Raw genomic sequence first — 18,420 nt, forward strand, 5'->3', positions numbered from 1 at the left:
GATCTGACAACTTGTCGGACAAAAATGTTGATGAAACGCCCCTGGTAATGAGGATAAATGCCTTGCCAATGGGCACTAGCGCACCACTTGGGAATCGAACCCGGGTCACCAGAATCCGAAACCCCGCTCTAAAGACTGACCTATCGTGCCTCCACGCCTCTTCATCTATTTCCCTCCACAAAATTAGCCAATTTTTTTAATTGATGAATTGTTTTTAGAAAGAGATTAGACCACATTAAATGAGATCGATAAATTGATTGTAGATCAAGTGACAGTAAATCTTGGGTGTGCATGTGATATCTTATGCTCTGATCTATCATCAAACACATTTGTTAAATGACAGCCCTATGGTTTATATATATATATAAAAAAAGAGTGAAAGAGAAAATGAGTGATCCCCAAATTAATATCTTTGCATTCCACCAAGCCTTGATGCCATTCTAATTTTTATTTAACAATGTGATGAAATAAAGTATTTATTCAAACTCTCTAGGTTCTCTGCATGCATCGCAGTCAACAAGAGGTTATCATCTCCTGGCAGAGCGCCTCTAAAGAAAAGAAGTAATCAACTAGAAAGCAAGGCTCGTACTAAAGCAAAGGTAATACAGAGCTGCAAACTATTATGTTTTTGCTGTATTTGTGCTTTTTCAACAAAATTACGGTGTTGTGGTTTTTCTTTTTTGGGGTTTACTTTTTATTTACTACTCCCAATATGTTAAAACAAAATAAATTTGGATTATCTCTAAGTACGGTATTGGCCAAAAGACGTGAGTAACCAAGTTATATAACCCCTCATTCTTTCAGAGGTATAAGTTTTTATCTTGACAAATAAAAGTTCATCCTTCCCTTTAAAATGCCATTGAAATATTGATTTGATTTTTTTATTTGATATTTTATTTCCACATTTCAAAACAAAAACAAAGTATATACAAGTATAATAATTTTTTCAATATTACATAATAGGCAAATATTTTTTCAAACATAATGAATAATGTACATAAGTCATTATAAAATATCAACTGTACTGTGAAAATTATATTCATACATACCATTTTCTTTAATTACTGAACATATATATATAGAAATGTGGGAGAACTCCATCTTAAGCTTGGAGCTTGAAAGTGGTGGAGGCCTCGAAAAGAAATAGAAAACCAGACTGTATAGTGCAATAAAAGATATTGTGTATGTGATTAAGCACTAGAATAGGCAGTATATAAATGATGTATAACTTGAGCAAACCACTCTCTGTAATAGCTTCAAAGGACTAGATTCTTTCCATGACACATTCACAATTTCTTTACCTTTGATATAAGTGTAGAAAACCACATTTTAATTGATAAAGAATGTGTTTTAGTTATTTCATCACAGACCATGTGGTAAATCAGATTCGTATCATATTTTTCTTATTATAGATAATTTGTGAACGTTCAGTGAAATCAGATGCTTCCAGACCTCGTACAGATATGTCCGGAGCCGTCAATGAAAGGAAGCAAGAAGAAATCAAAGTACACGAGTTAAGAGGAAAGATGCAGGTGACAGTTGGTGAAATTTCGGAGGCTGATGTGAAAACTAGACTACATGAACGCTGGAAATCTGCGTTTGGAGATGAAAATGAAGCCGAGTTAGTGCGTCTTATCCTGGATATGGAACCACGTGGTTTCATTTTATCTAGACTAGATGTGCGTAGACTTGGATATCAGTTCGCAGAAAGCAAAAACCTTGAACATATCTTTGACAGGGAGTCTGGATTGGCGAGTGAATACTGGATTGAAGGCTTCCTCATACGTCATCCCGACATTGTGCTTGGGAAAGACGATAGCTTGTCACAGCCTCATGCACCATCTTTGCAAGAGGTTACAAGATATTTTGATCGCCTTGGTGAGGTAATGGACAGGGAATCTCTTCACCAGTCACCGGAGAAAATTTACAACGTTGAAGAGTGCAGTCTCACGATGATGAACCATTCAGGGTCCATGCTTGTGCTAAAAGGGATGAACTCTGGTATGGGTGAAACAAATTCAGAGAAACCGAACGATGTCACTGTAGTAGTTGGTTGTTGTAGTGCCACCGGACAGTATATCCCGCCGTTCATTATCTTGAATGGAAAGAAGAGGGAAGAGTTTTCTGATGGATTGCCCGACATATCATCCATCAACGAAGGCTCATTCCTAAAATGGCTGAAACTATTTCGCAAGCATGCCGTTGAAGGAAAAGTGCTACTTATCATCGATGGACTTCAGAGATCATATGTAAAGAGTGTTAAAGTGCAACGATATTGCATCGATCACGACATCATCCTATTCTGCTTGCCCGGTTGTAGCAAGGAATACCTACAACCATTGAATCAATGTGTGTTCAATTCACTGCAGGACAACTGGGAATATGTCAGGGATTCACTCTTACATGAGGATCCACAAGCAACCATCACAGAGCACAACTTTAGCGCCCTTTTCGCAGGAGCTTGGCGGAGAACTGCTTCGGTCGCAAGTGCCACCTTAGGATTCCGGGCATGCGGGATACACCCTTTTAATCCCGTTCCCATACCCAGTGATGTTCCTACACCATCTAGGACCACCGAGAGAGAATCGAACAAAGTGATAGTCAAAGTGAAAGAAGAAGAACCAATGTGCATCACTGAGATGCAACCCGACTCACCAGTTGTGCAAGAAGGGACAGGTGCTGAACATGCTGCCATTAATGCCAAATGTACTGTAGAAACTGAGGCACCAAATGCTTGTATGTCTTCAAGTCCTGTTGTTGCCAAGGGTGCGGATGGTGAACCCTTGCATTCCTGTGGGTGCTGTGGTGGGTTTACATGTAGTGAATGTGACCAGGGTTGGATTGCTTGCTAACTTAGAAACCTGTACTTAGCTTTGGTAAGGGGTCAGTACTTAGTAATGTTAATTATATTTGAGTATCAACTTACATTCCAATATTAAAGGTAAATGCCAGTTTTGGTAACGATATCAAAATGAGTTCGTACAGAATCCAATGAAATGACCACCAAAGTGTCTGTTTGTATAAATAAAGAATGTGTGCCAAAGGATTCTGGAAGAAATTGTGTAATTGCTGAGAAATTAGCAAATAAGCACAGGATTCGGGTCAAGCGTCGGGCACGACATTCAAAGCAATAATAATACACTGTCCCACGTGCGCTTATCTGGGTTGGTGATCTTCAGTGTGAATATTTTTAAAACTTGATAATTTGAGTTGCAATTGAAACACTCCCCTAGATCTGACAAATTTCTTTGGATTTGATTGGCTGAAGAGCACAGCTGGTCTCTCATGACTGTTACTATGGTAACACTCAGATAATTGCAACTTTCATAGAACTGTCCCCTGAAACCAACTAAATGTAACTTATGATCTAACATTTGTAACTAAACTATCGTGTCACATGATTTATAATATTGAAAAAAAAGAAGAAAAACAAATGCTTTTTTTCTTGTTAAATGAATATCTTCAAGCTCCTGTTTTAAAGTAGTGATATTCTGCATACATGTATATATTGTAAACATATTTATTTGTGCTCTATTTCATTACTACAAACTTTTTGAGCACTCTGACCCCAATATTTAATTTTAAAAAACCAGTGCAATACAAATGTGAAATTATAATTTAAGATTACTTAAATTCTAACCAAAGACAATTTGGGTCAAAATTTTCCCTCCAAATGCCTTCTCAAAACATTTTATCAGTATAATCATGCACTGTGATTGGACGAGGGCAGACCATGTGACGACTCATGCTTTCTTTCATACCGGCTTGCTTTGAGACCATAATATTCAGCCAATCAAAACAGAAGATTGCCTGCTCCTCAGCAGTGGCAGACAGTGACAAGGAGGAGACGATCGATTGGAGGGGCACTGTATTGTTTGTGAACAATGCTGTGCCCCTCCAATGCTTTGTCTCCTCCGGGTCACGGTCCGCCACTGCTCCTCATGGGGGGGGTTTTATAATTTTTTTTACCTATTAAAAGATACCGTGGTATTGTGAGAAATCACAAACTTTCAGCTTTACTCACGATGCAAATATCATTTGGGCTCAAAGTTTCAAAGTCGCACCATACATGTATGAGCAATAGGCAACAGAGGAATAGAATTCCATTTTAATAATGAAAATTATATTTCGTAATTCTCCTGGAGAAATTACAGGAGATCCCGCCCGCGCATGCGCAGTCATTACGTTCGCAGCATTGATTTGGCAGTCATATTCCGCCATTTGGGGTAAGATAAAAATTGCTTTTTCTTCCCCTTCTTCGAGTTGGTTGCTGGAAATTATGCGCTCAGACAGGCTGGATGGACTAATGAGAAAACTTTTAACAACTCTATCATACGCTTTGGATCAGGAAAGTGACTTCTCAGCCTCTTTGTTAGGCAGTGCCTCATACTCGGTTGTAGAGGTTATGTTGTGTTCACACCAGGGTTGTGACTTGGTGTAATTTTGGTATCAAATATGCCTCCTGAGCTTTGAAATCTCCTGTAATTTCTCCAGGAGAATTACGAAATAAAATAGAAAGATTAAATGAGAACAAAGTTTGAAATTTAATATTTATTTTATATAATTTTATAATTCAGAGGGAGAGATTACAGGCCCCCCACTCCCATTACTCAAGGGCAAAATTAGCTCTAACTTGTTCTCATCTTAGTTTAATCTTTCTTGCTGTTTTATCAGGAGTCATATTTGATGCTTGAATGATGACTGCGCATGCGCGGGCGGGATCTCCTGTAATCTCTCCCTCCAAATTACTCATAAAATAAATATTAAATTTCAAACTTTGTTCTCATTTAATCTTTCTATTATAGCCCCAATAATTACATTATTCATCGTACTAATTTATGGATTAATAAAAAAGATCTACCAATATCAAAGTGGCACAACTATTTTTGAGAAAAAGTACTTCAGTGTTCTTACATGTTCCTACCTGTTTAATCGATTAACTTCTAAAAAAAAGAAATTGAAAATGAAGGAAAACATTTGTACACCTGGCATGGGTTGATGTTCAGTATTTGTAAATTTAGAACTTGCCAAATCCAAAATAAACAAATTTTATCACCAAAGTGTGTGCTTACTTGTACATTCCTTGGCAGATCAATATCACCTTTACAAAGAAGTTTATAGGAACACTTCTTCCAAGTTATTTTGCTCAAATCCTAATCACTTAAATAAGTTTGATGTTTAATGAATATGATTTTCCCTTTTTTGTCCCCTGAAAAAAATGCATAAAAACAGATATTTCTTCCTATATTCCATGTATAAAATTTGTATTTGTTTTATTTTTATTTCCAGTGGTGCAATCAGATTATTTACTTGATGATAAAGTAGGTACAGTGATTTTCAATTTACCAATAAATAAAAGTTGGGAATCCATTTTGTTTCTTTACTTTTTGTGTGAAAATTCATTAAATGTTTTCAAAAAGAGAAAGTTCTTTTTTTTTATAAAAATGAAAAATCACTCTCCCTATTGGTGTGATTTGAAATCACTAGAAAGGGATTCTTGCTATTGGCTAGATTTGATTGGGAGGAAAATTTAATCACTGCAGGTGGGTGTTTCATAAAGCTGTTCGTAAGTTAAGAGTGACTTTAAGAACGACTGGTAAACCTTTCTTTTGGTAAATGGTATATTCATTGGAGATGGTTTAGCGTGTAAGAAAGGATCACCAGCCGTTCTTAACTTACGAACAGCTTTATGAAACGGCCTTCAGGACAGATGATTAGTCGTGCTTGTAATTTCAATGACATGCCTTCAGATCAATTGTTCAAAATTAACTTTTTACTTGCCCGCAGTATTACAGACCACAAATTTCTTATGTTAGATAATAGAAACAGTATCTGAAATACTCTAATATAAGTATTTATAAGATCCATCTGATTTATTTATTCTTCAGAAATTGTCATCATGGCAGATTTGATAACAATAAAATTAAATGATAAAACTTGAATTTAAATAAAAGTGTAAATGTTTTTGTATGCAATATATCTGAAAAGTACATGAATACCCAGAGTGGACTCGATTGCCTTTGTTTTTTTTTACAGGGGTGTGAGTGTTAAGATTTTTTATCCGATTTCAGATTTTTTTTGTTTGGATTTTCAGCTTAATTTCAGCTTTTTTTTTGGTTTTCCTCTGTACAAAAGTATGGGAGCTCTTTTTATTTCAGACTTTTTCAATACTCTTCAGCTTTTTTCAGATCTTTTTATTTGTGACCACTCGCACCCCTGTGTTTAGGAATGATAAAGTAGACATTAAAACAATATATATATATATATATATATATATATATATATATATGTGGAGCGTTGTGGCCCAGTGGATTAGTCTTTGGACTTTGAAACAGAGGGTCGTGGGTTCGAATCCCAGCCATGGCGTAATTTCCTTCAGCAAGAAACTGATCCACAATGTGCTGCACTCAACCCAGGTGAGGTAAATGGGTACCGGTAGGAAGTAATTCCTTAAGAAGCTGTGTGCGCTATCAACGCCTAGCTTAGCCGGGTAATATAGGAGCGCCTTGAGCACCTAACAAGGTGGATATGTGCGCAATATAAATATCCTATATTATTATATGGTAGGGTCCCCCAAGTCTGTGCACCGATATCTGTGCAATTCTAGTGAAAGAAGATACATACAGACAACAAACTTTACACCTGCAATACCTGTCACTGTTGTCGATCCATGGCGTTATACAATTCAAATGAGGGGAGGGGGATGAAACAATACATTATCCCCCCTTGAACAAAGATTCACAACACAAATCAACGCCCACGATACCTATAGACAGATATCAATTAAAAAAATCTGACTCAAAATGGTGGAAAAATAATGAATTTTGGGCATTTCATGTGACGGCCTCAAAATGCAGCCTTTCTCGGCAAAATCCCTGAATCGTGAGTAAGGTGAATAGGTCAGATAGGGCCACTACCTTTTTGTTCAATCTGAAAATGACTGGCCGAGGGTTTTTTTTCCAAGAAAATCATATTTCTCCCAAATTTTTATGAGATTTTTGGCACACTTACTGATAAAAATATAAGGTACATTATCAACTGAAAATTTCAGTGGATTAAAAAGAAATCCAGGTCTAATCTGAAGTTTTTAGGTGCGCAGACATGGGGCTCCAGTCATAATACAAGTGTTATTACACAAATCTGTTCAAGTTAAAGGGTAAGTAGGGGAGACCGGGGTTAGTTGGAACATGGGGTAAGTTGAAAAATTGAAATTTTCTTTAACACCTGTAAAATAAATTTATGCAATACTGCCCTCAACTTATTGCAATAATATTTCAACACTGTTGTATTATTAATAGCAATGAATTGAGGGCAGTATTGCATAAATTCATTTTAAAGGTGTTAAAGAAAATTTCAATGTTTCAACTTACCCAATGTTCCAACTAACCCCGGTCTCCCCTACTGTACACCTTGATGAGATTTTAACTTGTTTTCAATATAGCAAACAAGTTAGAGAAAAATATTGGTGTTGATGAAACTCCACTGAAGACTAGGAGAGTGGTGAATTTTTAAAGTTTTCAATTTGTGATACCATAAGTGAGCACCTCCCTCGTATTCCATAAATTCCATTTCTTCGTAATGGAACATGAATAAAATATTTTTCTAATAGGAGGGGGGTATGAAATGACGTACCAGATGATTATATACCAAACACTTTGAAGAAACCCATGACCCCACGCCAAGGTGCAAGGGGGATCTTATAAAAACTGATAAATCATTCCTCCAAGGGGGGGGGGCACACTAAAGAAATCATATGGAGATATTTACTTTGTTGTAAAAATAGCAGAAAAAATAGTAAAAAATATTGGTGAAGGTTTGAGGAAAATCCGTTAAAGAGTAAGAAAGTTATTAGAGTTCAAAGTTTTGGATTTGTGACGTCATAAACGAGCAGCTGCCCAATGTGTTATGTAATATAAAATGCATTAATTTCAAATTTTGTATCGTTCCTGATGACTTAATTTTGTTTTCTATTCATGATCGGGTGTGAAGTGATTTGTCTATTGATATACAAAAGGTACAGTGAAAACCATTTTCAATTTTCTGAGAAAATGACATTTCATTGATTTTTTTACCATTCGCTATGTAAGAATGCTGCTCGCATATGACGTCACAAATCAAATAATTGAAATTCTAATAACTTTTTAATTATTTGATGAATTTTTCTCAAACCTTCGGCAATATTTTTTATTATTTTTTCTGCTATTTTTACAATAAACTTTTTGTCAGGGTGAACTTCCCCTTTAAAGATAAATACCAGTTGTGGTAAGGTCCTAAAAATGAATTCAAATAGAATCCAATAAAATGACCACCCAAGTGTTGGCATGTTTAACTAAAAAATATGTGCTAAATGGCTCTGGAAAAAGTTCTAATTGTGGGTAAATGAGCTAAACAAGCACAGAATTATTTTTCCAAGCAATATTAATACACTGTCCCAATATGCCTTTTTGTTTGAGTGATCATCAGAATCATCGGACTGCAGCTAAGATTTCATGAATTCACAAGGATGTGTTTATTTCATATGTTCATCCATATGGTGGCAATTATATTTTAAGACTTTTTGAATGAAATGTTTGCAGCAACTACTTTCTTAACCTTTAATTCTATGAGCATCATTAAAGGTCAAGTCCACCTCAGAAAAATGTTGGCTTGAATCAATAGAGAAAAATCAGAATAGCACAATACTGAAAATTTCATCAAAAAACGGATTTAAAATAAGAAAGTTATGACATTCCAAAGTTTCGCTTATTTTTATCAAAATAGTCATATGAACGAGCCAGTTACATCCAAATGAGAGAGTTGATGATGTCACTCACTATTTCTTTTGGTTTTTATTGTTTGAATTATACAATATTTCAATTTTTACGAATTTGGCCATTAGGACCTCTTTGCCTGAAGCACAAAATGTTAAAATAATGGAATTCCACGTGTTCAGGGAGGAATGAAACTTCATTTCACATTACAATGACAAGAAAATAAAAATATTTCATATAATAAAATACAAAAGAAATAGTGAGTGAGTGATGTCATCAGTTCCTCATTTGCATACCGACCGAGATGTGCATGTAACTGTTTTGTAAAATGAAGCGAAACTTTAAAATGCCATAACTTTCTTATTTTACATCCGATTTTGATGAAATTTTCAGTGTTTTGCTTGTTGAATTTTTCTCTTTTTATTCAAGTTTTTGTTGGGGTGGACTTGTACTTTAAGTTAAATACACATTCGAAAGATACTTCAAATTCTTGAAACGATAGCTTGATGAACAATATAACCACATTGTACACATGCACAACTGCAATGTATATATGTACAATATAACAAACCATGCTCAACTCAAACGTAATACATTTTTCAATTTTATTCAAGCAAAATTGTTGTTTAATTTGGAGATTTGACTAAAAACATGTCAAAACTCCTGTATAATAGGACTTTTAAAATGTTCCAAGAGCATCTACAGATATTCTATGAATTTTGGTACAATTTGCTGCACTGTAAATACATGTAATCTAAAGTTGTATGCAGCCATAAGTTCATGGAAATAGAATACGATTAATATGAAACACTTTTTACACTAAAAATGAATACCAATATTGGATTTCATATACGTATAATTGAACAAGTAGATTGTAAAACTATTTCTTAGTAAAATATTCAGGGAACAATTTCCATCATAATGCATTACGAGTTGTTATACTTTTTTTTAAAGTAACTGCTACACAGTGTCTTCTTTGTAGCAGGTATATACATGGTACGTAGGTCTGGACAGATTAAATAAAAATATTATTCCACCAGCCTAAGCTGACACTTGAATTCAAGAAGTAAAATCATTCTGATATATCAATTTCTATTAAAACTCTATTGAAATTCCATTTCAACACAAACAAAAACTCTTTTGAAATAAACCATATAACATAAATACTTTGTGCAATGTGCATACATCACATATTACTGTTTGACTATTTCTATTTATGATCACATGAGTTTTCTTGCAACTTCAATAAAAATACCCAGTAAAATAAAAAGCATATTTACTGCACAATCATGAATAGCAATATAAAGACAAAAGTACTGTTTTTATTTCAGATACAACTTATTTTTCCATAAGTGAATTCAGTCCACATGCTTCTTTGAACAACATCAATGAATCACTTGACTTTATGAAAGGAGATCATACATGTAAGATAATATAATTCAGAATATTTGAGATTCATGTCAATTTAAACATAAAAGCAAATACATGTACATACATACTTGTACTTCTGAAAATTAGAATGAAAAAGCATATTCCTGAGGTGCTTGCGAGTTGTATTGATATATCAATAAAATATATTAAAATGTCCTCATTGTGGATTGACAACAGGTTAAGGTATTAAAGAGATTGCAAAGCATTCAACAAAGCAGGATATTTTTGGCATCTCATCTTAAAAAGGGTTCAAGACCACTGGTTAGGGGAAAAAAAAACAAGCTTGGAAGAAATACTGTACTAGTATTTCAAAAATTGTTTGGATATCAAATCTATTGAACCCATATGGGGCCTATTGCAGACAAAGTTACAATCACTGAAACTATAAAAAAATATAAAAAATCAAATATGTTTTAATTCTCAACCAATAAAAAAAATGTATTTGGGACTTGCGCTTGGTTCTTATTAGTTATGTTTAATCCCAATGCCCCTTCACCATTTATTGGATCGTTGCATGAGTTATTATATAAAGTGTAGATTCACAAAACTTTTTGCATCTTAACTAGAAGCAAAACTGTCATTAAACCACACAATGTTCTGATTGATTTGTTCAAATATATCATGACCACTTAATAGCACAATCCACAATCGTAAACTTTTTTCAACCCTTTACATATTCTTACATACAGTATTAAGTTCAGCTAACCACAAGAAAATAACTCCAAATCTGATTTCAGATATGCAATATCTCGAAAGTGTCTGAAGCATTCGCTTTCAATGGGAGGTGAAAGTCCTGGTCTCTGCAGTCACTTACGAACCTTTGATAACAATATTTTTTTTTCAAACCAGCACCATTTTATCTAAAATAAGTAATTTCATCCTGAACACATTTTGGAATAGAAGTCCAATGAAGAGGTAAATGTACTGCTTCTAAAAAATCAATGAAGATCAAATGTCATGCGCTACTTAGTTCTTCTACAACAGTTTCAGTGACATTGTCAATGTCGTCACCATCATCAGGAATGTCGACTTGCCTGTCCAAGAAATCAAAGAAGTATTTCCCCACGCAGAGGAAACAGAGACTGGCGAATATGGCATAGACGCTTCCTATCAACCGGTCTGCGACAAGAACTTGTTTGCCAGTTCCAAATAGAAGCACAGATCCGAAATTAAACATGGCACTGCCGTAGAGACCAAAGAGTACTCGGTGGGAAACGCTAGCTGTCCTCAGGCAAGGTCTGCTGTAGATGTAGAGTCCGACACCCAAGTGAGCATTGAATAACAGACCATTTGCAACACCTAGATGCCATTTCGGGAACCACCTGAAAAAGACAACAAAAAAATAAGTCAATATAACACTCATGAGGAATAAAAAACCATGTTATACATAATAGAGCCTATTGAAAAAAGAATTTCATACCATCAGCCCACCTATTGTATATTCATGATAATGTAGGGTTGAAGAAAATTATAAGTTTGGAGTTGAAAATAAATGAAGTTCTAAATCATCAAACTGAAGGGGAATAAGTGAAACTGAGACGCAAATAAAGAGAACAAACGAGGGAGTCTGGTTGTACACTGCTATATTTGCTGGGCTTCCTTGCCTCAGTAAAACTCATACAAAATTAGCATATATTTAAATTACACAAAATCAACCAATGAAAATAAAGAGAATGGAGAAGCCAACTGAAAGTGGAAAAGTCCAATTCATAAAAATAACTAATAAGAGATAGAGGATGGAGAAGAATAAGATGTTGGGATGATTACATAATAACAATGTTGAACAAAAGAATCAGATGTGAGAATGTAACGAATGAACACATCTGAATAGGAAAGGAATGACAGAAGCAGGTTGAAAGTCAAATGTAATTAAATGGATGACAACAGAATCATGTAGAATTTTAACAAAGGTGAACTAAATGCCAAAGCTTGAACTATAAATAACTAAACTTTTAAAGGAAACCAAATGTAAAAAAACAGTCCTACAATAACATGAATAAAAACATACTTGCTCACAAAAATATATTGCCAAACTTCAAATTTCAGTATACTCATTTTCTGTCAGATTTGATAGAAGCTTTAGTCTGGCTTTAGACTAAATTAGCTAGCATTTTCTCTTTGAATTTTACTTTATGAAAATAAGAGATATACTGGTAATTGTATTTAACTTGGAATACCCTGTAAATCTCTAATACCGGGTCGCTATTTTAGGCCTATATCTCACGTTAGAATGATCATCAGTTTCAGAATTAAACACGACCGGTGACCACGCCCACTAAATACTGCCCAGACGTATCGCTACCGATGCGTCCCTAGCACTGCAGCCGTACCGTCCCGATGGTATCACCTTCGAACTTACCCTTCCAAAAGAGAGCGATCCAAAATATGTACCGCAAACGCAGTGTGACTAATTGCACCAGTTACCGGTAATATGGAGTAGGAAAGGCGGTTCATATATTTCCTACAAGATTTTGAGTTCATCCTCCAGATTTCTTTATCACTACCCATCGTTTCTGGTTAGCAAATACGTCAGGATATCACATAATAAAAAGTCAGATTGGATAAAAGAGAGTGGTCCTTGACGTGACCTCGGCCGAGTATGGTATCTTTGAAGAGGCTTAACTTTCCTCATCTTTTTTATGTCATCTCCATCCTAGGTGTTTACTTGCATACTAGTCGGCCTATATATATTTTCAGTAAAAGCCCTGGTTTTAAATTGTGTGACACACCTACTCGACTTTAAATCCTAGTAGATATCCTATAAAAAAGACATAGAAAAGAAAAAGAACAAGTTAAAGAAAAGGAAATAAATATTTGAATTCTACTTTATTCATTCACTTTTTTTCAAAGAAAACAAACGTTAATAGTATAATATTTATGATGGCGAAAATAGTCAAATTTGACTGGTTGCCAAATAAAAATAAGAACCCCCCCACTGGCTGTAATTTCCTTATAATAAAAAATATATAGATCCCTAAAACGATATCTGTTTTTTTTTTAATTTATATTATAACACCTGAAATATCGTCATATTCATAAAAAATTATAAATAAAAAAAAACAAGTTTACTTTCCGAAATGAATTATAGAAAAGGTAACTTTAAAGGTCAATATATTGTTTGGAAAAAATAAGATTCTGCCTTTTAGATATATTCCATCTGAACTAAGTGACCTAGGCATATCAAAATTGATTGATTGATTTCGGCAAGTCACCGTAACTGTATATGCGGTAGCATTAAAAACAACTACACAGTAAAAATGCTGTTTAAAATTTTATACAGCGCTTTTTACTATATGAAACTAGCAGTATTTGTTTAACCTTTTAACAATCATGTTTAATTTATTGAAGATTAGATATTAAAAATTAAACTTTGTTGCTTAAGATTTAAACACTTGTTTAAACTGTTTAAACAATTACATGTACTGTAAGGTTCATATAGTAAACAGCATTGTAGAATTTTTTTTTTACTGTGTGCAGGCTTAAACATGATAACCCACACAAAAGCTATAGAAAGCTCATTTCCAGTGGGGTCCTTGATGCATAGAATTACTGTAATAAAAGGTAAAATCTTACTATTTACACAATGAAAACAAACCACCAGCATGACGACCAGGCAGGACCGTAGCCAGAAGCATTATGGGCAGTGGAAGGGGGGGGGGGGAGTACCAGCTACGTTTGCCAAATGACAATGACAATGATTTTATTTGACCCATGTAACCCTAATTCGGGTTCAAATTCAAATTTATTTATTTCACTTCCATCAAACAAAAACAAATTGTATACCATATATAAACATAAATATTTGTATCCGCTGCAAAGAAACAAAAATAACAATACATATATGTTGTGAAAAAAAACATTTAGACAATTTGGGCAACACTTTGGAGGTTTTAAATAAGTACACTATTTTTCAATAGAAATTAAATTATGATGGAAATGAAGGGACCCATACAATTTGTTTTTGTTTGATGGAAGTGAAATAAATAAATTTGAATTTGAAAAAAGCAATGCTTGTACAATGGGCCCCTCAAATAAATAGATATTGGGTATTGGGGACACTATCATAGAACATTACATTCAAATCATTACAAAATATGTAAAATCACATTACATGCAGAGTAATGGGATAAATACTGCATGAAATTACTTTAGAGACATAACAGTCAGTGAAAGGAATGTTGTATCTCTAAATCGACTTGTGAGAGGAGGAAAGAAAGAAAAAGAAAGAAGGAAAAATAAAAGGAGAAGAGAGAAAAAAGAGAAAAAATATGGTAAACAATAACAATAATAGAAACAATATTAACAACAATGATAATAAATGATAACAATAACGGTAAATAGATATAAATGGACGAATGGATTCGTGTTAATATAGAAATGAAAAAGTTGGAACTGCAATGCAGAGGCACCGATATGTGAATAAAAATTTAATATATAATTTTAATATATCACAAGAGTGATTCAACTAAATTTGGCGTGACAGCACCAACGTGCGTGCACAAGCCTGCATGATGGGGGTGTGCCCCCCTCAGATGCTTAAAGATTTTGAATTTTTAGAATTCAATTCGTACCATTTGGTGAATATACTTTAAAGTGAATTCTACAAAGATTTAATGGTATTTGCACTTAAAAAAACACACACGTTTTAGATCAAAATCGAAAGGCTATAATGTGCCTTAGTTGGTATAACTTGCAGGTAAAGAAAAAATGCAGAAAAATATTGCTCCACAAACTTTACATTTAAAGGTCAAGGAGTCCACCTCCGGAAAAATGTTGATTTTAATAAATAGAGAAAAATCAAACTCGCATAATGCTAAAAATTTCGTCAAAATCTGATTTAAAATAAGGAAGTTATGACATTGAAGAAATTTCGCTTTTTTCACAAAACAATATGCACAACAAATGAGAGTCGATGATGTCCCCCACTCACTATTTCTTTGTTTTTTCATTGTTTGAAATATAGAATATTTCAATTTTTTAAAGATTTGATAATAAGGACCAACTTGACTGAACCATAAAATGCTAAGGCGATGGTAATTCCATGTGTTCAGGTAGGAATGAACTTTGTTTCAAGAAAAATGAGGAGAAAATGGGAATAAATCATATAATGAAATACAAAATAAATAGTGAGTTATGTAATCAGTCCCCTCATTTGCATACCGACCGAGATGTGCATATAACTGTTTTGTGAAATGAAGCGAAACTATGAAATATCATTACTCTCTTATTCTACATCCGATTTTGATGAAATTTTCAGTGATATGCTTGTTGAATGTTTCTCTTTTTATTCAAATCAAGTTTTTGTTGGGGTGGACTTGGCCTTTAGGTTTGATCCGCCTTCCGTTTCCCATGTTTCTGAGGTTGCTCGGGTTGATCCATTGTTGACAATGGTCAAACCTGCCTCTTCACATTTTGACAAACTAGTGTGTTTGTGAAATATTAAATAATTTTACAAACTCATAAGTTTTTATGACTTACTTTGTATCAATTTTTTTTTGCTGACTGGTAGGGCCCTAAGCCTGCCTACATGAATATTGATTTGCCAACTGGTAGTCTTTATTCTACAAGTCTACATGTATAACCTTCTTTCTCTCTCCCCCTCCTCTCTTTCTTTCTCTCTCTCTCCCCTTTCTTTCTTTCTTTCCTTCCTTCTTCCTTTCCTTTCTTCTTCTTCCTTTCCTTCCTTCTTCCTTTCCTTCCTTCCTTCTTTCTTTTATCTTTTTTCTCTTTTCTTCCCTATCCTCCATTTTGCCAACTGGTATATAAATATTCTGTAGTTATAACATCGTGAAAAAATACTAATATTTCATATTGCTTTTGCATTTTATTACTACCCTCCACTAGTAAAAAATTATATTTATTTGCAAAGAAACTAATGAACTTAAAGCTACACAATCATAATAACTAATGCTCATTGCTCAGCCCGAATAAACAAAATTAATAAGTATTGGTTTCTTCAAAATAAAGTGCTCAAATTTTCATGTCCTGAGTAAGTTCCAATATTGGGCAGGCGAAAATTAAGATCCAATAAAGGAATATTTAAAAATAACGGCATGCTCAGTTACAAAGCATCAAAGACATTTCACTATCTTTTGCTCTAATAATGGGCTTTGCTGTCACATTTCATATGAAATGATAATAAAAACTACAAAGCAAAAGACTTGACTGACATCGTTACTATATCATAAAAAAATTGCTACAGTAATAAGGATTGCACAGACAGTACATGCTTAGAAGACTTAAAAATTCACCAAAACACGGGTAGAGAACTAATAGATAACTATCAGTTGGTTAATTGCTCAATAATACTAGGTTTTCACTGCCAATTTGCAAACCCATTGGCCCGAATTCTGAACTGGGTTTTAGTTAAAAAAATGGAAGACCCTGATTCCTTGCCGACATTCATATAACAAGCTCAAGTTTGGCTCTATCGGAAGTGGAATTATTAAAGGTCAAGTCTACCTCAGAAAAATGTTGATTTGAATCAATAGAGAAAAATCAAACAAGCACAATGCTGAAAATTTCATCAAAATCGGATATTTTTAACAAAATAGTTATATGAACGAGCCAGTTATATCCAAATGAGAGAGTCGATGATGTCACTCACTCACTATTTCTTTTGTTTTATTATTGTTTGAATTATATAATATTTCAATTTTTACGAATTTGACCATTAGGACCTCCTTGCATGCCTGAAGCAAAAAATGTTAAAATAATGGAATTCCACGTGTTCAGGGAGGAATGAAACTTCATTTCACATGAAAATGACGAGAAAATCAAAATATTTCATATTTCTTATAATAAAATACAAAAGAAATAGTGAGTGAGTGATGTCATCAGTTTCTCATTTGCATACCGACCGAGATGTGCATATAACTGTTTTGTGAAATGAAGCGAAACTTTAAAATGCCATAACTTTCTTATTTTACATCTGATTTGATATTTTCAGTGTTATGCTTGTTGAATATTTCTCTTTTTATTCAAAATTAAGTTTTTGTTGGGGTGGACAAGTCCTTTAAGTATATACTGTTTCCAGCACATTAAACATCAACAAGAAAAGGTAAAACTGTAAAAAACCATTTTAAATTTTATCAATTCTACCACATGCCTATACACATATGCTCAAGGCACTTATTTGTTCTTTAACATTTTGGCAAGCACATTAGCATTATTACTTACTCAGCCATCACTCTAAAAGCACCAATTGAAATGATCAAATGTGTCTACAGTATATCTTTTTTATCGCTCTGATCTCAATTTATATGTAAGAAAAGAAAGTTATTGTACCCAGGGATTATCATGATCTCATATACCAGGGGAAGGTCACCCTGGCAATAAGTTGGTTTTCATAAAATCAGACAAATTGAGAAAAATAATGAAGGTTTGATGTAAATCTACCGAAGAATAATGTAAGTGAATTATGGATTTCTAAATCTGTAATATGTAATGTTGTAATATGTAGGCATAATGCCATATGCAAGCAGCTCCCCCATACATTACATGATATATATTCCATAAATATTCACATGATGAATAAAAATATTTTCTTATAGAAAGGAGTTATGTCTGATGATAAATCCATCTCACAAATATTTTTTTTTAATTGCACTTTTGTGGAATTTACATCACAAAAAATATGGAAGAGCTGCTCGTCCATGAGGTAACGAAGTTAAAATTCTAAAAATTTGTAATTAAAAACTTAGAAGTCTGGAATTCTTTGATAGACTTTCATCAAACCTTCAACGATGATTTTTTCTAATTTTCTATAATTAAAACCAACTCATCATCATGGTGAACTTGCCCTTCAAATTAATCCATGGCCTTAATTTGTCTCCATGCCCTTTACATTGGCTTTGGTTATTTTGCATACATCCAAATCATGTTTCCCATTTCACTGGAATCTAAAAATGTGCCCATTTGAAAAGTTAATTTGCTCTACAAATATTGCAATTTAAGGCAGTGCTTCCACTCTTCCCGAAATCCAGGAAATTCCAAGAGGTTTTGCTATTTTCCAAGATCATTTCGGGAAGAGAGAAATTTTGGGAAGTTATAATTTCCAAGAATGGTATTATTTTCTGAATATTTATTATGTCAAAATCTATCTCAAAATTGGATCTTTGTATTGAAAATGTCAAAATTTTTGCTCGCTCGCTTCGTTTGCAATTCTTTCGCCCGAATTACGTCTTTGGTCGATTTCGCCCCTCTAAATGTTTGGCTCATTTTGGCACTGGGCCCTATA

The 18,420-nt window shown here is 33.9% G+C and overlaps 2 protein-coding genes across 2 annotated transcripts; one reads left to right on the top strand and one right to left on the bottom strand.

Moving 5' to 3' along the window:
* Positions 1-258: 258 nt before the first annotated feature.
* LOC121431840 lies at positions 259-3,005 on the top strand. The gene is made up of 2 exons (XM_041629599.1): positions 259-599; positions 1,413-3,005. The coding sequence occupies exon 2, from the start codon at positions 1,464-1,466 to the stop codon at positions 2,850-2,852; it is 1,389 nt and encodes a 462-aa protein (XP_041485533.1). The 5' UTR covers positions 259-599; positions 1,413-1,463; the 3' UTR covers positions 2,853-3,005.
* A 6,173-nt stretch (positions 3,006-9,178) lies between these two features.
* Positions 9,179-12,778, bottom strand: LOC121432129. The gene is made up of 2 exons (XM_041629984.1): positions 12,541-12,778; positions 9,179-11,503 (listed from the first exon to the last, which is right to left on the bottom strand). The coding sequence occupies exons 1-2, from the start codon at positions 12,687-12,689 to the stop codon at positions 11,137-11,139; spliced, it is 516 nt and encodes a 171-aa protein (XP_041485918.1). The 5' UTR covers positions 12,690-12,778; the 3' UTR covers positions 9,179-11,136.
* Between the last annotated feature and the right edge of the window lie 5,642 nt (positions 12,779-18,420).

Source organism: Lytechinus variegatus, chromosome 18 (assembly GCF_018143015.1).
Source record: "Lytechinus variegatus isolate NC3 chromosome 18, Lvar_3.0, whole genome shotgun sequence".
Lineage (NCBI taxonomy): Eukaryota > Metazoa > Echinodermata > Echinoidea > Temnopleuroida > Toxopneustidae > Lytechinus > Lytechinus variegatus.

Coding starts and splice junctions, on each gene's coding strand:
- LOC121431840 (XM_041629599.1), top strand. CDS start 1,464: ATGTCCGGAGCCGTCAATGAAAGGAAGCAAGAAGAAATCAAAGTACAC.
- LOC121432129 (XM_041629984.1), bottom strand. CDS start 12,689: ATGGGTAGTGATAAAGAAATCTGGAGGATGAACTCAAAATCTTGTAGG. Junction 11,504..12,540: donor GATCGCTCTCTTTTGGAAGG/GTAAGTTCGAAG, acceptor TGTCTTTTTCAG/GTGGTTCCCGAAATGGCATC.